The 20,377-nt window shown below is 34.4% G+C and overlaps 1 protein-coding gene across 1 annotated transcript in view; it reads left to right on the top strand.

The window, feature by feature from the left end:
* Positions 1–13,270: 13,270 nt before the first annotated feature.
* Positions 13,271–20,377, top strand: part of TBPL2 (TATA-box binding protein like 2) — a 59,677-nt gene continuing 52,570 nt past the window's right edge. The window contains exons 1-2 of the mRNA XM_031949511.1: positions 13,271–13,720; positions 15,050–15,137. Of these exons, the coding sequence (XP_031805371.1) occupies positions 13,302–13,720; positions 15,050–15,137 (507 nt within the window). The 5' untranslated portion in view covers positions 13,271–13,301. The remainder of the gene's footprint in view (positions 13,721–15,049; positions 15,138–20,377) is intronic.

Below are 20,377 nucleotides of genomic sequence, written 5' to 3'. Positions count from 1 at the left end.
AAACAAATGGCAAAACTATAACCGTTAGGAACTTTGATGGCACCAACTTTTTAGTTTAGATTTAGCAAGTCTAAATTTAGCAAGATGATAAACAAAAAAGAAGTTAAGGATCTGAACAGATTTTTTTTTAATTAGTTATAATAGATCTCTAGTGACTACTGAATAAGACTAGAATGGAGTAACATTTCTCAGCTTTTAAAAAAAAATTTTAGGAAAGCAGAAATATTAAACACATTTTATAAACCAAAATGCACTAAGATTATGCTTAAGAAAGGGTCTTTGAGGAAAGAATTAAAAATTAACCATAGACCAAAGAATTTAATCCTAAAAAATTAGTAAGATAAAGGGAAATATCGTTTTCATAGAAATAACAAACAGCTCACCCCAAAAAATGAGCCAAAATATTCATAACATAAACCAAAATAATAATTTTTTTTTTTCTGAGGCAATTGGGATTAAGTGACTTGCTCAGGGTCACAGTTAGAAAGTGTTAAGTGACTAGATTTGAACTCAGATCCTCCTGACATCAGGGCTGGTGCTCTATCCACTGTGCCATCTAGCTGCTCCCAAAATAATTCTTAAAGAAAAAATTAATATCAGTCAAAAACAAAAGAAAGTAAAGGTTTACGAATTGGACATAAAACTAAAACAACTAGAAAAACAACATATCAAAAAGCACCAACTAAATATTAAAAATAAAATTTAAATCAAAGAAAACATTAACAAAATTGAAAGTAAAAAAACCCATTAAATTGATAATAAACAAAGGTTAAGTAAAAACAAATTGTATCAAAATATGAAAATTAATTAATTAAAATTAAAATGAAATGAAAATTATTAGAAATTATTTTAATTATATGTCAAAATAGATAGCTTGGATGAAATGTATGAATATTCATATTCAGATTAGCAGAATAATGAATAGAGAATTTTTTAGATATAACTTTAAAAAAGAAATTGCTCAAATCATGAATGAATTCCCAAGGGAAAAACTCCAAAGTTTTTTTGGTACAAGTACATTCTATGAAACATTCAAAAAACATTTCATTCCAATGTTACATAAATTTTGACAAAAATATGAAAAGAAAGAATACTGTCAAACTCCCATGCTAAAAAGATGGTCTTCATAACTAAATTAGAAAGACAAAAAGCAGAGAAAAAACTGTTTTCTGATATCTAATGTATGCTATAACATATTTAAAAGATTATACATTATGGACCAAGTAGAATTTATATCAAGAATGTAAGATTTGTTCATTATGAGAACTACAAGCATAACAAACCATACTGAGAAAAATAAAATTTTAAAGATCCCATGATAATATCAATAGATGCTGAAAAAAGCTTTTAACAGAGTACACACCACCAGTTTCTGTCCAAAAACCACTAAAAAAAAATCACAGTAAAAAATGTTTCTTATCTTTTATTATGTGTCCTGGACCCCTTTGGTAATCTGATAAACCCTATGGACCCCTTTTTAGAATAACGGAGATTCCATTCTCACCTCACTTGAAGCATGGGTTATCTTGTCTCAAACTTCACACACCAGTAAAAACCTGGTTTGAGCCTCTCCAACCCAGATCACAGACCTCTTGGACTAGCAGGACCATGACCTCAAAGAGTTTATAAGCTAATGGGGAAAACCACATGCAAACAAATGCATACAAACAAAATACATGCAGTATAAACTGGCAATTACCTGACAGGGATGCCACTAAGATTTAAGGATGCCTGGAAAGGATTGTTGTAAAAGGTGAAATTTTAAACAAGTCTTAAAGGAAGCCTAAACCAGGAGGCATAAATAAGGAAGAAAGGCAATCCATGTAAGGAGCCAGCCAGTGAAAATGCCCGGAAAGGTGAAAAGGAGCTATTATGAAGATAGAGGATTTTATATTTCATTCTAGAGCTATTAAGAAGCCATTGGATTTTATTGAATATGGGGTAATATGGTCAGATATGTTCTTAAGAAGAACAATTTGATAGCTGAGTGAAGGATAGTTTGGAGTGGGAAAAGACGAGCCACACCAGAAGACTCCTTTTGAATTCAATAAAACGCAATAAGTATCAAGAGGGATATGTAAGTGCTGTGTGTGTGTGTGTGTGTTTGTGTGTGTGTGTGTCTGTCTGTCTCTGTGTGTGTCTCTCTCTCCTTTTCTCTCTTCTCCTCTCCCTCCCTCTCTCTTCTTCCTTCCTTCTTCTTCCCTCTTTTCTTCCCTCCCTCTCCTCTTTCCCACCCTTCTTCTATCTCTGTCCCTCTTTCCCTTCCTTCCTCCCTCCACCTTCCCCTCCCCTTCTTCTCTCCCTTATCTCCTCTCTCTCTCTCTTTCTTCATATATAAATATACATATATGTTTATATATTTGTTTTTTAAAACTCACATAATGCAGAAAAAGAATGCATGAGTTATTCCATCTAGATATCAGGAAGCTATTTTATGGACTCCAGACTTCAATTAGCAGATGTTAATTTTTGGAAGCCGAGAAATTAAATAGAAGACATTGGTAACAACTCAGTATTCAAAGACAAAGAGCAGAAGAAGCAAAAATAAAGTATCATTATAATGGCTTTCCTTTCTTCCGGTTATACATTGGATTACCAAATCTCTTTTATATTTTTTAATTATGATAATTTTTAAAAATATGTTTGATATGATTAACATAAGACCATACTTAGTATAAACATTTATTGAATGAATGAAAATTTTTATTTTCTCCTTAGTTGGCATTTTAATTAGTTTTGATATCAAAGCAGACAAATAATATATTTAGTCTTAAATTCCATAAATATACATATTTATCTTCCCCAAAATTTTTCATTCCAGTCTTTTTATTGCCTTATATAACAAGTAAATTCATTAGTATTAATATTATTAAAAATGTCCTTTCTTATGAAACACTTGTCCCACATGCCACAGAACATGCACATATGAAGTATATTTCTGCTAGGTAATAGGAGCTGCTAAAGAGTGCTAAAGCTCTGAAATCTGACAGATAGCCAAAAAAAAAAAAAAAAAGGCAACTTGAGCTTTGCCAGCTCACTTCTAATTGGACATGTACAAAAATATTTCCATAGTCACTTGTCTTTCCCTAGTAACCCAGATTCCATGTTCTACTCCAGGGATATAGATTAATTCCCAGAAGGGAAAAAAGCATAGCAATCTTATTGCCCCATCCACTTAGGGTCAATAGTCTTATTTCTCTTTATAACAGAGCCCCAAAGGACTCACCATACAGTTTAAATGTATTTTCATCAGTGATTGAAAATGAAATAGAGCAATAGACTGATCTGCAGGTTCTCTCATACCACATCTACCTTGTACCCTAGAGGGACTTCTGTATAGGAGTCCCTCTATTATTACTGATGACTACCTTTCTGGGACCATTTTCTGGAAAGTCTTAGTCACCATGCCTCATCTGACTACCTAGTCTTTGTGTCTCTTTCCTCATCTTTCTACTTTTACTTACCTCAGGTAACCATGATCAAATCAATTCTACTACTGTTGGTAGAGGGGTATGTCCATCTATTGCTTTATGGTCCCATTTACTATCCCTGTAATTTTCAGGACCTATTGCTGCCATTCCCCTGAAAGAGATTGATAATTAATTTTGATTAATTCCATATACCCCTTAACAAGTTATACAATTATGACCCAGAAACTGACACAAAATGAACTGAGCAGAAGCTGGAGATTATTGTACACAATACAGCAATATTGTACAATGATCACATGTGAATGACTTAACTATTCCCTGCAATACAATGATCCAAGGCAATTCCAAAGATTTAACTCCTGATGAAAAATGCTATCCACCTCCAGAAAAAAACTAATGAGTCCAAATGTAGATCAAAACATACTTTTTTAAAACTTTTTTTGCAATATGGAAATATGGCTAATATGGAAATGTGTGTTTTATATGACTACTAGTATTACTGTGTATCATCAAATTCTTGCTTTCTCAAGGCGAGGAGGAGAAAAAGTGAAGAATGTCACAGTTAAAGGTTCTGATAAAGGCCTCATTTCCAAAATATAAAGAGAATTGACTTTATAAGAAATCAAGCCATTCTCCAACTGATAAATGATCAAAGGATATGAACAGACAATTTTCAGATGATGAAATTGAAACTATTTCCACTCATATGAAAGTGTTCCAAATCACTATTGATCAGAGAAATGCAAATTAAGACAACTGAGATACCACTACACACCTGTCAGACTGGTGAAGATGACAGGAAAAAATAATGATGAATATTGGAGGGGATGCGGGAAAACTGGGACACTGATGCATTTGTTGGTGGAACTCTGAACGGATCCAACCATTCTGGAGAGCAATCTGGAATTATGCCCAAAAAGTTATCAAACTGTGCATACCCTTTGACCCAGCAGTGCTACTACTACTGGGTTATACCCCAGGGAGATACTAAAGAAGGGAAAGGGCCCTGCATGTGCCAAAATGTTTGTGGCAGCCCTGTTTGTAAGGGCAAGAAACTGGAAAATGAATGGATGTCCATCAATTGGAAAATGGTTGGGTAAATTGTGGCATATGAATGTTATGGAATATTATTGTTCTATAAGAAATGACCAGCAGGATGAATACAGAGAGGCTTGGAGAGACTTGCATGAACTGATGCTAAGTGAAATAAGCAGAACCAAGAGATCATTATATACCTCAACAACGATACTGTATGAGGATGTATTCTGATGGAAGTGGATTTCTTTGACAAAGAGAAGATCTAATTCAGTTCCAATCGATCAATGATGGACAGAAGCAGCTACACCCAAAGAAAGAACACTGGGAAATGAATGTAAAACTGCTTGCATTTTTGTTTTTATTCCTGGGTTATTTCTACCTTCTGAATCCAATTCTTCCTGTGCAACAAGAGAACTGTTCAGTTCTGCAAACATATATTGTATCTAGGATATACTGTGACATATTTAACATGTATATGACTGCTTACCATCTGGGGGAGGGAGTGGGGGAGGGGAAAATCGGAACAGAAGTAAGTGCTAGGGATAATGTTGTAAAAAATTACCCTGGCATGGGTTCTGTCAATAAAAAGTTATAATTATTAAAAAAAGAAAGAAAGAAAGAAAGAAAAAGAAAAAATGAAGAATGAAATTAGAAACTTAAAACTGTAAAAAAATGATATTAATTACATTTACGTGTAATTAATGATAGAATGATAGAATTTTAAAAAAATTTGGAGACAGGGTTAAGTGATTTGTCTAAGGTCATACACCTAGTAAGTGTCTGAAGTAATGTTTGAACTCATGTCTTGACTCCAGGGCTATTACTCTATCCACTGTTCCATTTACCTGCCCTTTTTATACATGCAAATAAGGGGGAGAAATGTAATTCTTAGAAAACAAAACAATTCTGGTTCACATCAAATGCTACCTTTTCCATGAAGATTTCTCTAAATTCTTATACTAGAAATAATATCTCCCTTATCTAATCTTATAGCAGTTCATATTTCTCTTATACATATATTATATTCTAATTTGAATTAGATTTTGAGCACCATATCTTATTCTCCCTACTAGGGCATAAACTCTGGCTCAGGGTCCTTTTTATTTCTATCATTATATCTTACTCTATGTCCCTCCTGGGGCCTAACTTTTCACTACATGTTCATATGTTTTCACATCAATACAAATGACATACACACAAATTGGGACCAACTCTCCTTTCTATCACCTCAGTCCCTGAAGAGAAGACTGAAATTTAAAGTGGTTGCACCAAAGCATTCTCTACCAACTTCACTTACAAATTATTCATGGCCACATGTCTCAGGCACCAGATTGATGCACTATTGGGCTGCATTGTGTAGGTTCCTTTAGGAGATGGGAACAGAAGGAATGTTGGAGTGGGTTATGTTCTTGCAAAGTTGTCATCTAATCCATGAAACTCATTCACTTCAGAGCAGAAAAGAATGAAATTCAAGATAGAAAAATAGCCATATCATGAATTCATGACTTCACATATAGCCAATGAGGGAGAATATGCTGCTATCAGTATTTCTTTCTCTGTCCATATACGGAATTATATTACCAGAAAGAAAAGCTATTTAGTTGCCTAATTAATCACTTTATTGGAATGTACACTCAGTTCTGGTTCAGCAGCCAGTCAATAGGGTTTTTCTTTACTACTCATTAAGTAGAAAGGAAACCATCACAGAGCACCTGCACGCACTCTGAAATTGAAAGCCAGGCCCTTTCATTACTCATCATCACAGAGTTTTGAAAGCTAGTTCCCCAAGTCCCTACATGCACTGGCAGCATACAGCGTTCCCTGTGCATGCTCTGAGAATTGGGATCTCATTGATCAAGACCTCACCACCACCATTAGAAATGTAAATGCCAATTTTAAAAATTTACCAATAGCAGGAAAAGTATATTCAAAGCAGAGAAGGGAGGCTCACTCAAAATAAAGCTTTTATTCAATTGAGTGTAGCTTCCCAGTGTTGTTCTAAGGTCTTTCTAAGGTTTCATGTCTCAACTATTTTGTAAGCAGTGATCGGGAAACTACTTCAATTGCCTAAGCCTTAGTCACCTGAGAAGATCAAATATCAGATAGTTTCAATACCTTTAAAAAAAATCCTAAATTGCTGGCAGGAGAGGATTACAATATTGCTGCCACTTCATCAGTACGTGTCTGAAACATGTCTGATGTGTATGTCTATACATGCGTGAATATGAGTGTGTATATGTGTATACACACACATATTTGGGGCAGACAGAACAAATGAGCAGTCCCAAGTAGAATTGGGAGTAGCTAAATGGCATGGTAAATAGAGTACCAGGTCTGAAGTCAGGAAAGCTTATCTTCTTGAGTTCAAATTTGGTCCCAGATACTAGCTGTGTGACTCTGGGCAAAACATTTAACCCTGTTTGCCTCCGTTTCCTAAGAACTGCAGAAGGAAACGGCCAACTACTCTAGTATCTTCACCAAGAAAACCTAGCAGAGAGTCATGAAGAAACAAACACAATTGAACAATAAGAAAATGTTCCACTTTGCTTTTAAAACTGTCCTTGTCTGTGAGACTGAACTTTCTGCATTTTGAAGTGTTTCAAAAACCTCTTATTTAAGGTAACACTACTGTTAACCTTCTGCTTTCCCCTGGTTCCCATTGAAAAATAAAAAAAAAATAAAAAAAAATAAAAAAAAAAAGGAAGGGGGGAAAAAATCCTTGTATCATATAAGCAGAGTCAACCAAAATGAATCTGTGCAATGGGCATATTCAAAAACATTTATCTTTTTCTGCATCTCATGTCCATTGCCTCTCTGTCAGGAGCTATGATGTCATAGGTCCTCTGGAAGCATATTTAGTTGTTGCATTACTCAGAATTCTTCTCTTTCAAAATTTGTCTTTACAATGTTACTCTCCTTATATAAATTGTTCTGTTGGTTCTGCTTTCTCCTATCTGGGCCAGTTTATACTACCCAGATTCTCTGCAATCATCTCCCTCATTGCTTACAGTACAGTAATATTCCATTACATTCATGTACCACAATTTGTTCAGCTATTCCCCAGTTGTCTTAAGAGGCTATGTAAAGCACTAATGTAGGTTCCTGTTCTTTTTCTTTTTCTTTCTGTGCCAGCATATACTTCTTGATAGTTCCCTCTTGAAATTAAAATCTCAGCTGAAACAGATGGTAAAGACACACTACAGGACAGATTGGTTGAATGAGTATGTTTATGGATGCAGTTTAGTAAACCAGGGAGAGAGACTTAAAAATAATTTGGCAATAATTTACCATCATCTATTTCATATGAAAGTCAAATGCAGATTTTGTGAAAATTTGAACCAAAACAAATTCTTATCCAATTTTAAAGAAAACAGGAAACAGCAAGTTGGGCACTGTGTTCTTTAGTCAAATCATACCAGTCACTTTTACTTATTAAAAAAAACAGGTTTTCTATAAGACACTCAGAAAAAAATCAAACCACTCACAAAAGCACAAAGCTATCACTCAGTCAAATGAATCATTATGTTAGTTGAGATGAAGTGTATATATTGAGAGGTAATTAGATGATGTAGTGGATAGAACACTGGACTTGAAATCAAGATTCATCTTCATTAATTCAGATCCAGCCTCAGACACTAACTAGTTTTGTGACCTTAAGTAAGTCACTTAAACCTGTAAGTCTCAGTTTTCTCATCTGTAAAATGATCTGGAGAAGGAAACGGTAAACCACTCCATTAGCTTCCCCAAGAAAACTCCAAATGGGATCACAAAAAGTCGGATACAATTGAACAAGTGTATGGTGTATGGTGTACATATAGTGATCATTGAATTGACATCAGAGAAACCTGAGTTCTAGTTACAGCTATTATAATTAGCTATGTAACCTTGAGGAAATGATTTTACTTTTCTAGGCCTTAGTTTCCTTATCTCTAAATTGAAGAGTTTGGACTAGTTTCTAAGATTCCTTTCACCACTAACTTTCTCTGATTAATCGAACTACACTCATGTCCATACAAATTTGCTACATTTTAGAAAATTACAAGACCCAAGACTCCTTGAACTTTAGATGAAAATTATACTATCCTTGGATTTTCCTGTTTTCTTTATATAGAACATTTCAATTGTATTTACCTATTTATTTTAATCACTTATGACAGAGTACTTTTCAATAATATAAATAAATTTGTTTGTTGTTTAGTTATTTCAGTCCCGTCCAATTCTCTATGACCTCTCAGGGATTTTCTAAGCAAAGATACTGGAATGGTTTGCCATTTCTTTCTCTAGTTCATTTTACAGATGGAAACTAAGGCATACAAGGTTATGTGATTTGCCAGAGTTACATAGCTAATTGGTGTCTGAGACTAGATTTGCATTTGAATCTTCCTGACTTCAGCCCCAGCATTCTATGCACTGTACCACCTCACTACTCAATATAAATAAATTAGTTCTAACTTGGACAGAAAGTATCTGATAGTTTTGTTTAATGATAAATGCAAATTCTATAAAATATCTGAATATACAGAAGTTGCATCTTTTATTTTGTTCTTCTACTCTGCTTTGATAAAAAGATACCTTCTCTCTTTGACCCAGAAATTCCATTACTAATCTTATATCACAAGGCCATTAATAAAAAGGAAGTCCCAAAATATTTGTAGCACTTATTACAATAGCTAAAAATTGGAAACAACATAGATGCTCATCAATTGAGCTATGTCTAAAATTGTGGTCTATGAATGTAATAAAACATTACTGTGTTGTAAGAAATTAGGAATGTGACAAATACAGAGAAGCAAAGAGAGATGTACATAAAAAATGACAGAGTGAAAATAAAGGCCAAAACACACACACACACACACACACACACACACACACACACACACACACAGCAATCACAACAATGTGCTTGAAAAAAATAATCCATATACAATGTTAAAAGTGAATGTTCCAAAATTATAAAGAACAAGTACAATTCCAAAGAAAAGTTATGAGAAAACACCCTCATCCCAAACCTTTGGGAAAGTAGAAGGTCTGAAATTTGAACATTATTCAGTTGCATTGATTTTTTTCTCCTTCTTTTTCTTTTCCTTTCTTTTCTTTCTCTTTTAAAAAATACTATTTGTTATGAGGAATGGCTCCCAGAAAAGGAGGAGAGAATGCTGGGGAAAATTATGGTGATATAAAAAACAAATACATCAATAAAACTTTTTTTTAAATAACTTTCCCCCCCAATAAAGCATCATAGCCTCAGAGAACTAGATATTGTTTAGGAAATTAAGGAGAAAAGTGCTAGACGAACATAATGACCTAAGCAGGAAGAATTATGGAACTATTATGGGGCATTTGGGACAATGGAATTGGAGCAATGAAATCTTTAAGTTTTCAGACTGAGAATTCTGGCATGAGTTAGGAATACAAAACACAAATTTTCTCATAAGAATTGTGATTAAACTTCAGTCGGTACTCAATTCATTTCTTTTCAAAATCACTTGTTTAGATGAGATAAATAATAAATGCTTGTTGAATAAAGAAATTTTATTTCATAGTTAAGTACAAAAGGCAAATAAATACTTGTTGAATGAAGAAATTTCCTTCCATAATTAAATACAGAATAATATAGTAATAGTCAATAAAATTCTGTATTGAGTCTTAAAAATATACTGCTAGTCTTTTAATCCTGTTTACTTGATTTAAGTTTCTTTCATTAATTTGTTGGGCCTGGAAGGAAAAAATAATTATAACCAACTGTGTTTTGTGTTTATTAGCTTTCATTAGGTCTACTTCTTATTAGTAATTCGGTAGAATTGATACCAAACTTAAGAGTCACAAGATCTAGCTTGGAATTCTGACATTCACTTGCTACTTTTGTGACTTTCATCAAGTCACTGAGGGAGGGTTTCCAGACCTCAGTCTCCTGATCTATAAAATGAGATCTGGGTCTGGTTCTTCATTCAAAGAAATCTATCTTAACTAGTCTTTTTTTCTTCCCAGGCATATAAATCTATGTAAGTGCCCCTAATCTGCAGCTGCCTTTCAACATTTTAACAGCTCTCCTACAGAAATGAAATTATCCTGCTTCTTAGCACTAGTCTCTCTCCTTTTATGAAGCCAATCTTTTAAAGAAGGAAAGGTTGGTTTGAAGGGAAAACTGATGGATGGTGTCTATTTTCTGAACAATACTCATATATATCTATATAAATGTAGATATTATAGCTATAAATAATGATATATACATATATGTATGTTTCATCAAAATAACAGGATTTTTAAGAGGTTTTTATTTGGCTGTTTGGAAGCACTTGGATTTATATACTTTGGGAAAGTTCTTGAAAAAACTGATTATTGAAGCATATATGTATACATATATATATATACATGCACACATTCTATATAATTTATTTGTTTGTTTTTGCTGAGGCAATTGGGGTTAAGTGACTTGCCCAGGGTCACCCAGCTAGGAAGTGTTAAGTGTCTAATGCCAAATTTGAACTCAAGTCCTCCTGACTTCAGGGCTGGTACTCTATTCACTGTGCCATCTTGTTGCCCCATTAGATTATATATGTTATTGATAGAGCAACTCCTTGCACTCATACAGATCTTACACATCGTCAACTTTCCACCCCTGCATTCTGCTCCTTGCATCAGGAATGGAGGTTTTAGACTAGAATCAGCCACTGACAAAAGTCAATTAGGGGGGGAAAAAAAGCGGTCATTGGAGGAGGTGTAATAAGAAAGGAACTGTTAGCTTTATTTTATACAAGAAAAATTTATAAGAGTGTATACACTTGTCTATAGAACTACAATGAATAATGCCTCTGATCCTCAGGCAACCCTTTTAAACTAACTCAAAATCTCTAATTGTCAGAGTAACGGGGGATAGGGGGGGGAGGGATGCCGCGGAAAGAGTTTGAGGGGAAAGGAAAGAAAGCCTGGGCAGTACCTTATAAACCACAGTGAAGTGATAACTACACGTGTTTTCCGTAAAAGGGGCTCTGCAAACAGCCCTATTTTATCTGCCTTGATTACTGATGGCTAAAGTGTTGTGTTCCTGACCAAGGCTGATTATTTCATTTGCCCCAACTGGTGTCTCCTCTCACACTGAATCCCAGTTATTCTGGATTCAGCGGTGCGCACTCCTAGGTACTGCAGGACCTGCGCCCGCGAACCAAGCCTGTCTTAATATATCGCAACTTCGCTTAATTACACCTCCCTCCTCCCTAGCCCCAGCTCCTTGATTCCTAAACTAACTAAAAGACCAAAGGATCTAGTGTCCTCGAGTCCACTCTTTTACCCTAATGGAAGAGGAACCATACCTAGAGATTTACTTAAACCAGTGCATGAATCAGGTGAGTCGATGGCGAGGTCTGTCGCCTTCTCCCATACTCGTCCTAAAGAGCGATCCGATTCCCTGCGCTCTTAATCCTGGTCTCTAGGGCTGGCTGGATTGGCTCTTGCACTGTATGAGCAGATCCCGTTACTATGTCTGTCCGGCACCGGAAACGGGAGAAGGGAAGATTCAGTGGAACTGGCTTTTCCTCTGCCGTGCCAAGTCCCAAGATAGCCTCTCTTCTGTCTAACAGGGTCAGAAACTGGAACGCCTGTAAAACGGAAGAGGGGGAAGGGGAGAAGGAGAGGAGGGTGTAAGGAGGTAGGGAGGAGTGGAGTTGAAAGGAGGCTTTACCTCACTACACTTTGTAAACCGAGACCATTTTCTGCGAAAGAATTGAGAGTTCTTTACAAAAGTGAACAGAAATGCTAATTGCTATAAGGTTTTTCTAAGAAATCTCAATACTTGACAGGCAATTTGGGCGGTTTGGGGGGGGAGAATAGCTTTTTAATTTTCTTCTTTAGAGATTCCTTAGTTCTTCCTTTTGCCAACACAAAATTTAATAGAAGAGGGAATTAAAAAAAAAAAAAAAAACTATGGACTATTCTGTTGTTTTTCTTCAAAATTAACAAGCTTACAAAATTAACGTTCTCTGATACTCTGAATGTACGAATATTCTGCACTGACTTTTGTTTTATTTGTGTTTATGTGGGTACTGTAAATACTAAATGGCTTCTTAACACTCTATATACACTGTGGTTCTTGTTTCCTCCTAATTCTATGTATATTATTGGGTTTTTTTTAAATTCATCTTAAAATTTTTTTGAGAAGGCATCCAAAAGCTTCACTAGACTGTCGAGGAGATTTACTATACACACAAAAAAAGGTTAAAAATCTTTTAGAAAAATATAAAACGTTTTTCTTTGCTATGCATATCTCAGCAATGATTGGTAAATTATACACACTAATGCTTGTTTTGAAAATGACTGCTGATTTGCCAGTACAAGGGAAGCATTTGGCTTGGCAAGTCTTGGTAGCTAGAAATAATTGATGGTTTTCTTAATTGTTAAATGGCATTAAACTAAAACATAAGGTGCTTTCTAAATCTAGAATTTCGAAATTTTAAGTGTATTTGAAATCTACAAATTAAAGATTTTTAACCTTTTTTATTTCATGAACCTCTGTGGGAGTTTAGTGAAACCTATGGACCCTATCTCAAAAAAGTGTTTTTATTCTAACGGGAAATAAAATATTGCAAAGGAAATTGATTTAGATTGAAAAGTTATCAAAATACTTAGAAACAAGTTCACATATCTTAAGTTAGGAACCTCTCCTGCTGTAATTAAGGCATGTTAATTGTGCTGGGTTTCTGTCCTTCATAAAGATTTTATATTATGATATAATGCATTAGATTTTGTTGGGTTTTTTTTCCTCCCTCTACCAAAAAAATATATATATATATATAGGATGAGCTTGCCCCTCCCGACTCTCATCTCTTCAGTCCTATTATGCCATATGATTCATACTTGCATATGTCATCTAATCAAGAGACTTTTGCTTCTCATCTGGACCCTTCCAAAGAATCTTCTACTGATGTTTCATCTGTGGACCTTAGTTTCCTGCCAGATGAACTTAATCAAGAAAACACAGAACAGACCCTTACTGAAGGGAAGCAAGGAGTAGAAAGAAATCATGAAATACAAGGAGATCCATCTAGGTTACAATCAGTAAGTGAGAAGAACAGTAATGGCATTTGCACAGACAACTTCAACTTGTCAAATTCTGGTTCAAATCCACTTCCAACTGAAAATTCAACTCTGCCATCTCCAGAGAATTCTAGCTCTAGCTTCTTTCCTTTGACATCCATGACTCCTCTCATGCCAGTGACCCCTGTTTCAGAAAGCTCTGGAATAGTTCCCCAGTTGCAGTAAGTAGTCTTTTAATTTGTTTACCACTCCAGGTACATACTGTATGTTATTTTACAGGGCACTAATTCCTATTTTAAGGCTAAATAGTAGGAATAGCTAGCCTAAGTTCAATGACTCTTCTAGTAATGATTTACAATTTTAGTCAATATTACTAATTGTTTACATTTCCCATTTGTAAAATGGGACAATGGTTGTTGGTCACTAGGTAGGGAATTATTAATAGCTAGATATATGTAGAATATTAAGATTTGCAAAGCACTTTATGGTTGGTATCCCAATGAGCTAACTCACAACAATGTCGTGAGGTAGGGGCTGTTATCCCTTTGTTTCTTTCAGATTCCTCTTTATAATGGGATTTGCCCTAAAAACATAGTTCAGTATCTCAAGTGGGATTCAAACTTAGTTCTTCCAACTGCCAAATTCATCTGAATATCCACCAAACCATGTATGATTTATGTTATATGGTACAATGAAAAGAGTGCAAGATTTGAAATCTGAGGATCTGGGTTCAAATTCTGTCTGTGTTATTTATTCCTTGTCTGATTTTGGTCAGTTATTTAATCCCTCTCTTCACCATCCCTCATCTATAAAACAATTTGGATTAGAGGAGTTCTTAGATTCCTTCTAGCTTTGATCCTATTATCCTAAATTTAGAGATATTTAGCAAATTCATGAATTAAAATTGTTTATTTGTATCTTGAAAGAAAATCACTTTAAAGAAAAATGTACCTATAATATAGTCAGCTTGTCATTGCATTTAGAAATAGCTCTTACTAGAGAGAGAAGCTATAAAATGCAAAGAATTCAACAGATTGAACTAGGTTTCTTTAAAAAAAAAATTAAAAAAAAAGAAAGTATACTCTTCAGAAACTCTATGTAGGTTTAATATTCCATGCCTTTGAATAATTTTTTAAAGAAAAAACAGAAAGAAATGTTAATTAACCACCTGCTGTGTATCAGGAACTTTACAAATATTATTTCACTTGATCCTCACAATAATTTTGTGAAAGAGATGCTATTATCCCCATTTCACAGTTGAGGAAACTGAGGCAGTGGTTAAATGACTTGCCTAGGATCATGTGACTAATAAGTGTCTAAGATCACAGTTGAACTCAACTTTATGACTCCATGCTCTGTGCTCTGATACACCAACTAGCTACCTTAAGTACTAAGTCCATTTTATGACAGAAATAACTAAATATTTATCACCTATTACAAAGAGTAAACTTGAAGTTATCAGCTTATAAAATTATTTTCAAATAGTCCTGCACTTTTTTGCTTTTTAAAACTTTTGGCTTGTCATTTACCAAGTTGCTTTATTTTTCTAGGAATATAGTATCCACTGTAAACCTGGCTTGTAAATTAGATTTGAAGAAAATAGCTTTGCATGCTAAAAATGCAGAATATAACCCAAAGGTAAGAATTTAACAAACTCTTAACAAATACTAATAGTTTCATGTGTTTTGTCTTTCTTCCTACTACTGTACCACCAAATTACCTTGTAGTTTTTTGTTTTCCTCTCTTAAAAAAGAATTGTCAATAAAAAGTTTTGTAGACAGGTTTGTTTTTTTTTGTTTTTTGTTTTTTTTGGTGGATTTTTTTTTCTTTAGAGATGAATTGTTAAAAGATTTTCTGTGGTTAAATTTTCATAAGTCTTTGAGGTGTTTAATAAGATGAGTGATTTTTTTAAATTCAAATCTTCTAGTTGTTAAAACTAAACATTTGTGAATGTGTGAGTACTGAGTTTCTTAAAATTATTCAATTTGGTAACATTCCTGGAAATGAAATGAATAATGATAAAGTTGAAGAGCAAGAAAAAACTTCAAAGATTACCCAGTTTAAGTTATTTAACCTGATGGGGAGATGGGAGAAGAAGTTCTCCATGATATTTAGGAAATTCCCCTCATTCCCAAATTTTAGAGTTAATTTCTAGAAATATAAAATCTTGAAGTTCTTTAGCTTAACAATTCATGTTTTAAATTTAAAATTATAGCTTTTGTTGATTTTGCCAAGACTTCACTTTTCATTGATCAGTAGGCATTGTTATCTGCTGAAAAATCTTCAATAATCAATGGCAACTTAAATTCAAAGACAAAAACTGGTAGTCCTAAGTTGATTCTGATCTTAATAGGAAAAAATGTCTTTTTGATGTTTCTGGTAGAAGCTGATTGATTTCTATCCAAAAACAACTTCATCTTGTAGTCAGTAAATCATAAATAAGCATTTAGAATGAAAAGAAAAATCTAAATTTTGAATATAGGAAGGCCAGATGGTATCTTTGAATCTAGTCATATTAGGATTCTATCAGCATTTTATTAAAATCCCACTTTTCCCTCTTCTCCAATTGAATACTGTTTTACTTTGTATATCCCTGGCCATACATACACCGTCAATCTCACATGTCGACATCACTACAGGACCATGACCACAAGGGAATATTTGGGAACCTTGTCTAGTGAGGATATTTGGGGCCCAGTTGGAAAACACTGTTTCTATATTTCATTCTCAGTAATTTAAGAATATTGAAAGATACTTAGCCATTATCTGATTAAAGCAGCCATGTGAACTTCCTGATTTCAAATTGCTGCTTGAAGAATTAAATTGGTAAAGACAATGGAGAAGGATAGAATATGTTTCTCACATGTTTCAAAGTTTCTGTATCCCCTATAGGTATCTGATTGACCAGCAAAGATATAGCAACCACATAATGCTATCTGAGTAAAATTGGTGAGAAGAATTGAGGTGTAGTAAAACCACTCTACATTATCCTAGTCAGAGGGTGGGGAATAGTATTGTCATCTGTATATCATATTTGACTGAGGACATTAATAAGTTGGAATGGATCTGGAGTGCTAAAGGTCTTCAAGTCTATGTCATATAGAATTCAGCTAAAATGACGGAATAGAAGATAGATTATCCAAGTCACCAATTCCTAATCTGGGGGGGAAAAAAATGAAATTCCCAGTGGACTGATTAATGATCAAGAAATACAATAAGAAATTTCAATCCAACACTCGCCCAGTAAATCGGTTAGAATTAACAATAGGAAAGAAGCAAAAAGGAATGTAGGAACAATAGGAAAGAAACAAAGATAAAAGCGGTTCAACCAAATAAATTCATAACCTCTTAGCACAACTAAAGAAGGGCCAGAGAAACACATAGCCTGCAAGGCTCCATTAAAAGGTAATAAGAGCCTAATGGTTCCTCTAAGAAAGCCCCAAGGGGATAGCAGACATTCATTGAGGAACATCTTGAAGAAAAGCAATAAGGGATTCAAGATTCTAGAACCTTGTCCTAACAGATACCAGAACTCTAAATCTCAAAAGTCTATAGGGCTTTAACTCTTTCCAGGTTAAGCTTACCATCTTCCCAGAAATCAGTGCAAAACCAAGCAAGGTTACCCCCTGCCCGGAAGTATAGCAAGAGCAGAGCCTTTTCTTACCATAAAACCCCATTTCAAGAACTAACACTTGAGATGAGTAAACCAAAGACGATACTGACCAGTATTAAAAAATTGTTAGCATTCTGGAGAGAAACTCTGGGTAACAATTGCAAAGGGGAATTAAAAGAAATTGTTTTTATAGGAATGATGTTAATTATGAGAAGAAATAAAGCAAGAGTTTTTAAATGACAAAGTTCTTAAGGAAAGAATTGGTAGGTATCTGTCAATAAAAAGTTATAATAAAAAATAAATAAAATAAAAATTACAAAAAAAAAAAAAAAGAATTGGTAGGTAAATAATAAAATGAATTTTAACTCCAGAAATTGATTCCCTAAAACTATAATGGAACAGATTGAACAAGTGACTGGAATAAGAAGGAAAAAATAAGACAAAATCCAAAAATTAACAAAATAAAATGAAAGACATTTTATATGTAACCCCTCCCTACACATACTCAACATAATTTAGAAGTCATCAGAGTCCTTGAAAATGTTTTGTTTTTAAAGACTGTGCTATAGGAGGAATGATTAAAAGAACTTGAGATGGTTAAAAACCTAGAGAAGGAAAGATCCTTGGGAAAATGACAATCTTTCTTAAGTATTTAAAGAACGTTTTTGTATGTAAGAAGAATTTAATTATTCTACTTAACCTTAGAAATCAGAACTAAAAAGAGAAAAAGGGTAGAAGTTGCAGTGAGGTAGACCTTATACTTGATGTAAAGAAAAGCTTCTTATGCATTAGAGCTGTCCAGAAGATTAAAGGGTTACTTTAAAAAGTAGTCAATTATCCTTCAATAAGTGCTTTTAAGAAAAGTCTATATGGCTACTTATTAGGGATATTATAGGGGCTCTAATGACTAGTGGATATAGACTAGATGAACTCCCTTCAAACTCTTGAGATTCTGTAGTTTTTTTGCCTAGCTCTGTTTTTATGAACCCTATAATAATTTTTGAAGCTCCCTTTGTATGGCATTCTTGCATCCACCTCTGCTTGATATCATTCTTTGCTTCATATTGTATCCTAAGCTTTAGCAAATAACTTTCCCAAATTATTTTTCATAGGAACAGAAAGAATTAGAAAAGAAAACTAATCAGTCTATAGTCGTAATTACTTTTAATTTCAGAAAACTGGTTAAACATTTACCCTTTACAAAAATACTGTCTTAAATATTGGGGATATAAAGTTGTAAATAAAAAATATAAACCAAGCTTTCAAAGCTTGTCAGTTAATGGGAAGAAAAGATGTAAACAGAGATAACCATACAGTATAGGAGATAGTATAAGTTCATAAGAAAGGGCTGACTTGCTACAAGAAATGTAAGGAAGAAAATACTTTCACTAGGGAGATTGTCATGGAAAGTATATCAAGAAGATAGCAAATTGGTGGATTGCTGAGAAAATTCCACTGGCAGGGCTATTGGGAGAACTGATTCCAGGCATCGTAAATGTCATGACCAAAGGCACGAAAAGGCAGAACTATTAAAGTTATACCTGGCCAACTATTTATGTAGCAGTAGCGTTATCATAGGTTAAAGGGAATATATTATTATTACTGTTCAGCCATTTAGTAGGTTGACTGCTAGGCTGGACCTTTTTCTGGTCTTTGGGTAGGTTGGGTTACTACTTCCTGGCTAGTTCTTCTGTCCTACCCTTTGGATGTGGCTTTTCTCTCTAATTTGATTTTGCCTCTTTGGGATATGGTATGGTTTTCTTTTCAAGCCAACTGTGGAAGAGCAACAAAGGGAGATACAGTGATATAATTGCTACCTTCCATGACAGTACCTGCTTACAACTCTTTCACTACTAAACTCTCCCCAGTAAAATTGTTGACAAACTTCCACAGCAGTGACCCAAATCCTGGTTTGGGAAATTGCAAGAGCATGAATCAAAATTTCTTCGTTGATCATGATGGACTCCCATGACAAGGAATGTTTCCTCCAGAAGTTTAAAAAAAATCTAGCTAACTTTGAGGCATTTACACCCTATTACTCCCTTTTTCATATGAGTAATGAAACACATAGATCAACAGTAGTTAATCACATTTCTCTTGGAGAACTCAGTTTAAAACAACAAAATAAAATATTGAGAAATGGAGAATGAAGAACAGAAAAATAGATTGGGGAAAGGAGGAGAATGGAGTGAGAGTGAAGACAAATGGCCAATCCTATTTTCAGTAGCATGGATTGTTCTACTACTTTTAAGATTCTTTTCTTGAGATGACAGTATCTGGTCGTCTTGGTGATTCTCTTATGCTGTATCAGTCATTCTGCAGAGGCAGCTTCGTCTCTTCCCCCAACATGCCTTTGACATGCTTGCCTCTAGTTCCACAGTCTGCAGTTCTGTGCCTTTTTTAAGGCTTCTCCTCTGTTGTTTAATCATTTTTTCAGTTATATCTGACTCTTCATGATTCCTTTTGGGGTTTTCTTGGTAAACACACTGACTTGGTTTGTTGTTTTCTTCTCCAATTCATTTTACAGGTGAGGAAACTGAGGAAAACAGTTAAGTGACTTACCCATAGCCACATAACTAGTAAGTCTCTGAGGCTAGATTTGAACTTTGGGGAAAAGAAACTTCCTGACTCCAGATCTGTCACTCTATCCACTGTGCACTTAATTTCCTCCTTTTCCTCTCTGCCCCAAAACAGGAATGAGAAAGAACTAGCTTATCTAACTTATAGTCCATTATAGTGTCAGAAGAAGCAAATCAAGGAAATACTAGAAGTTTCTTTCCACCTTGTCTCCAGGATCCTGTCACAACTGAAATGATGCTTCAGTCAGAGTCCTCAAATCCATCACAAAAGTTTTATCAAGAGGTGATACATATAATGTGTCTCTTATAAGTGATTGTCACCTGCCCCAGGGTCACAGCCTTGTTGTGATAGATCCCAGGTTTTTCTGAAATTTTTAGCAGAAAATGGAAAATTCCAGGACCAATGTAGTGATAACAGAAAAACAACTAAAATGAGCAAGATTTGTAGTTCATAGTAACCTTTCATAATGCTTTTGACTTTTTTTGTACTTTTTCACTGTTCTTTTGTGAATTCCATATCCCTCTAATGTTGGAATCTTTACAAAGTGTTAAGCCATTAGAGTTGATAAACAATAATTATCTAATTTAGCATGGTTCAATATGATTGATTTGATCTTAGAAGGAGATATTTTGGGCCAGAACTTGAAACAAGGTACTAAGTACAACTGATGGAAACAATGCTTGTG

Source organism: Sarcophilus harrisii, chromosome 2 (assembly GCF_902635505.1).
Source record: "Sarcophilus harrisii chromosome 2, mSarHar1.11, whole genome shotgun sequence".
Taxonomy (NCBI): Eukaryota; Metazoa; Chordata; class Mammalia; order Dasyuromorphia; family Dasyuridae; genus Sarcophilus; species Sarcophilus harrisii.
This window is presented reverse-complemented; position numbering and strand designations above follow the sequence as displayed.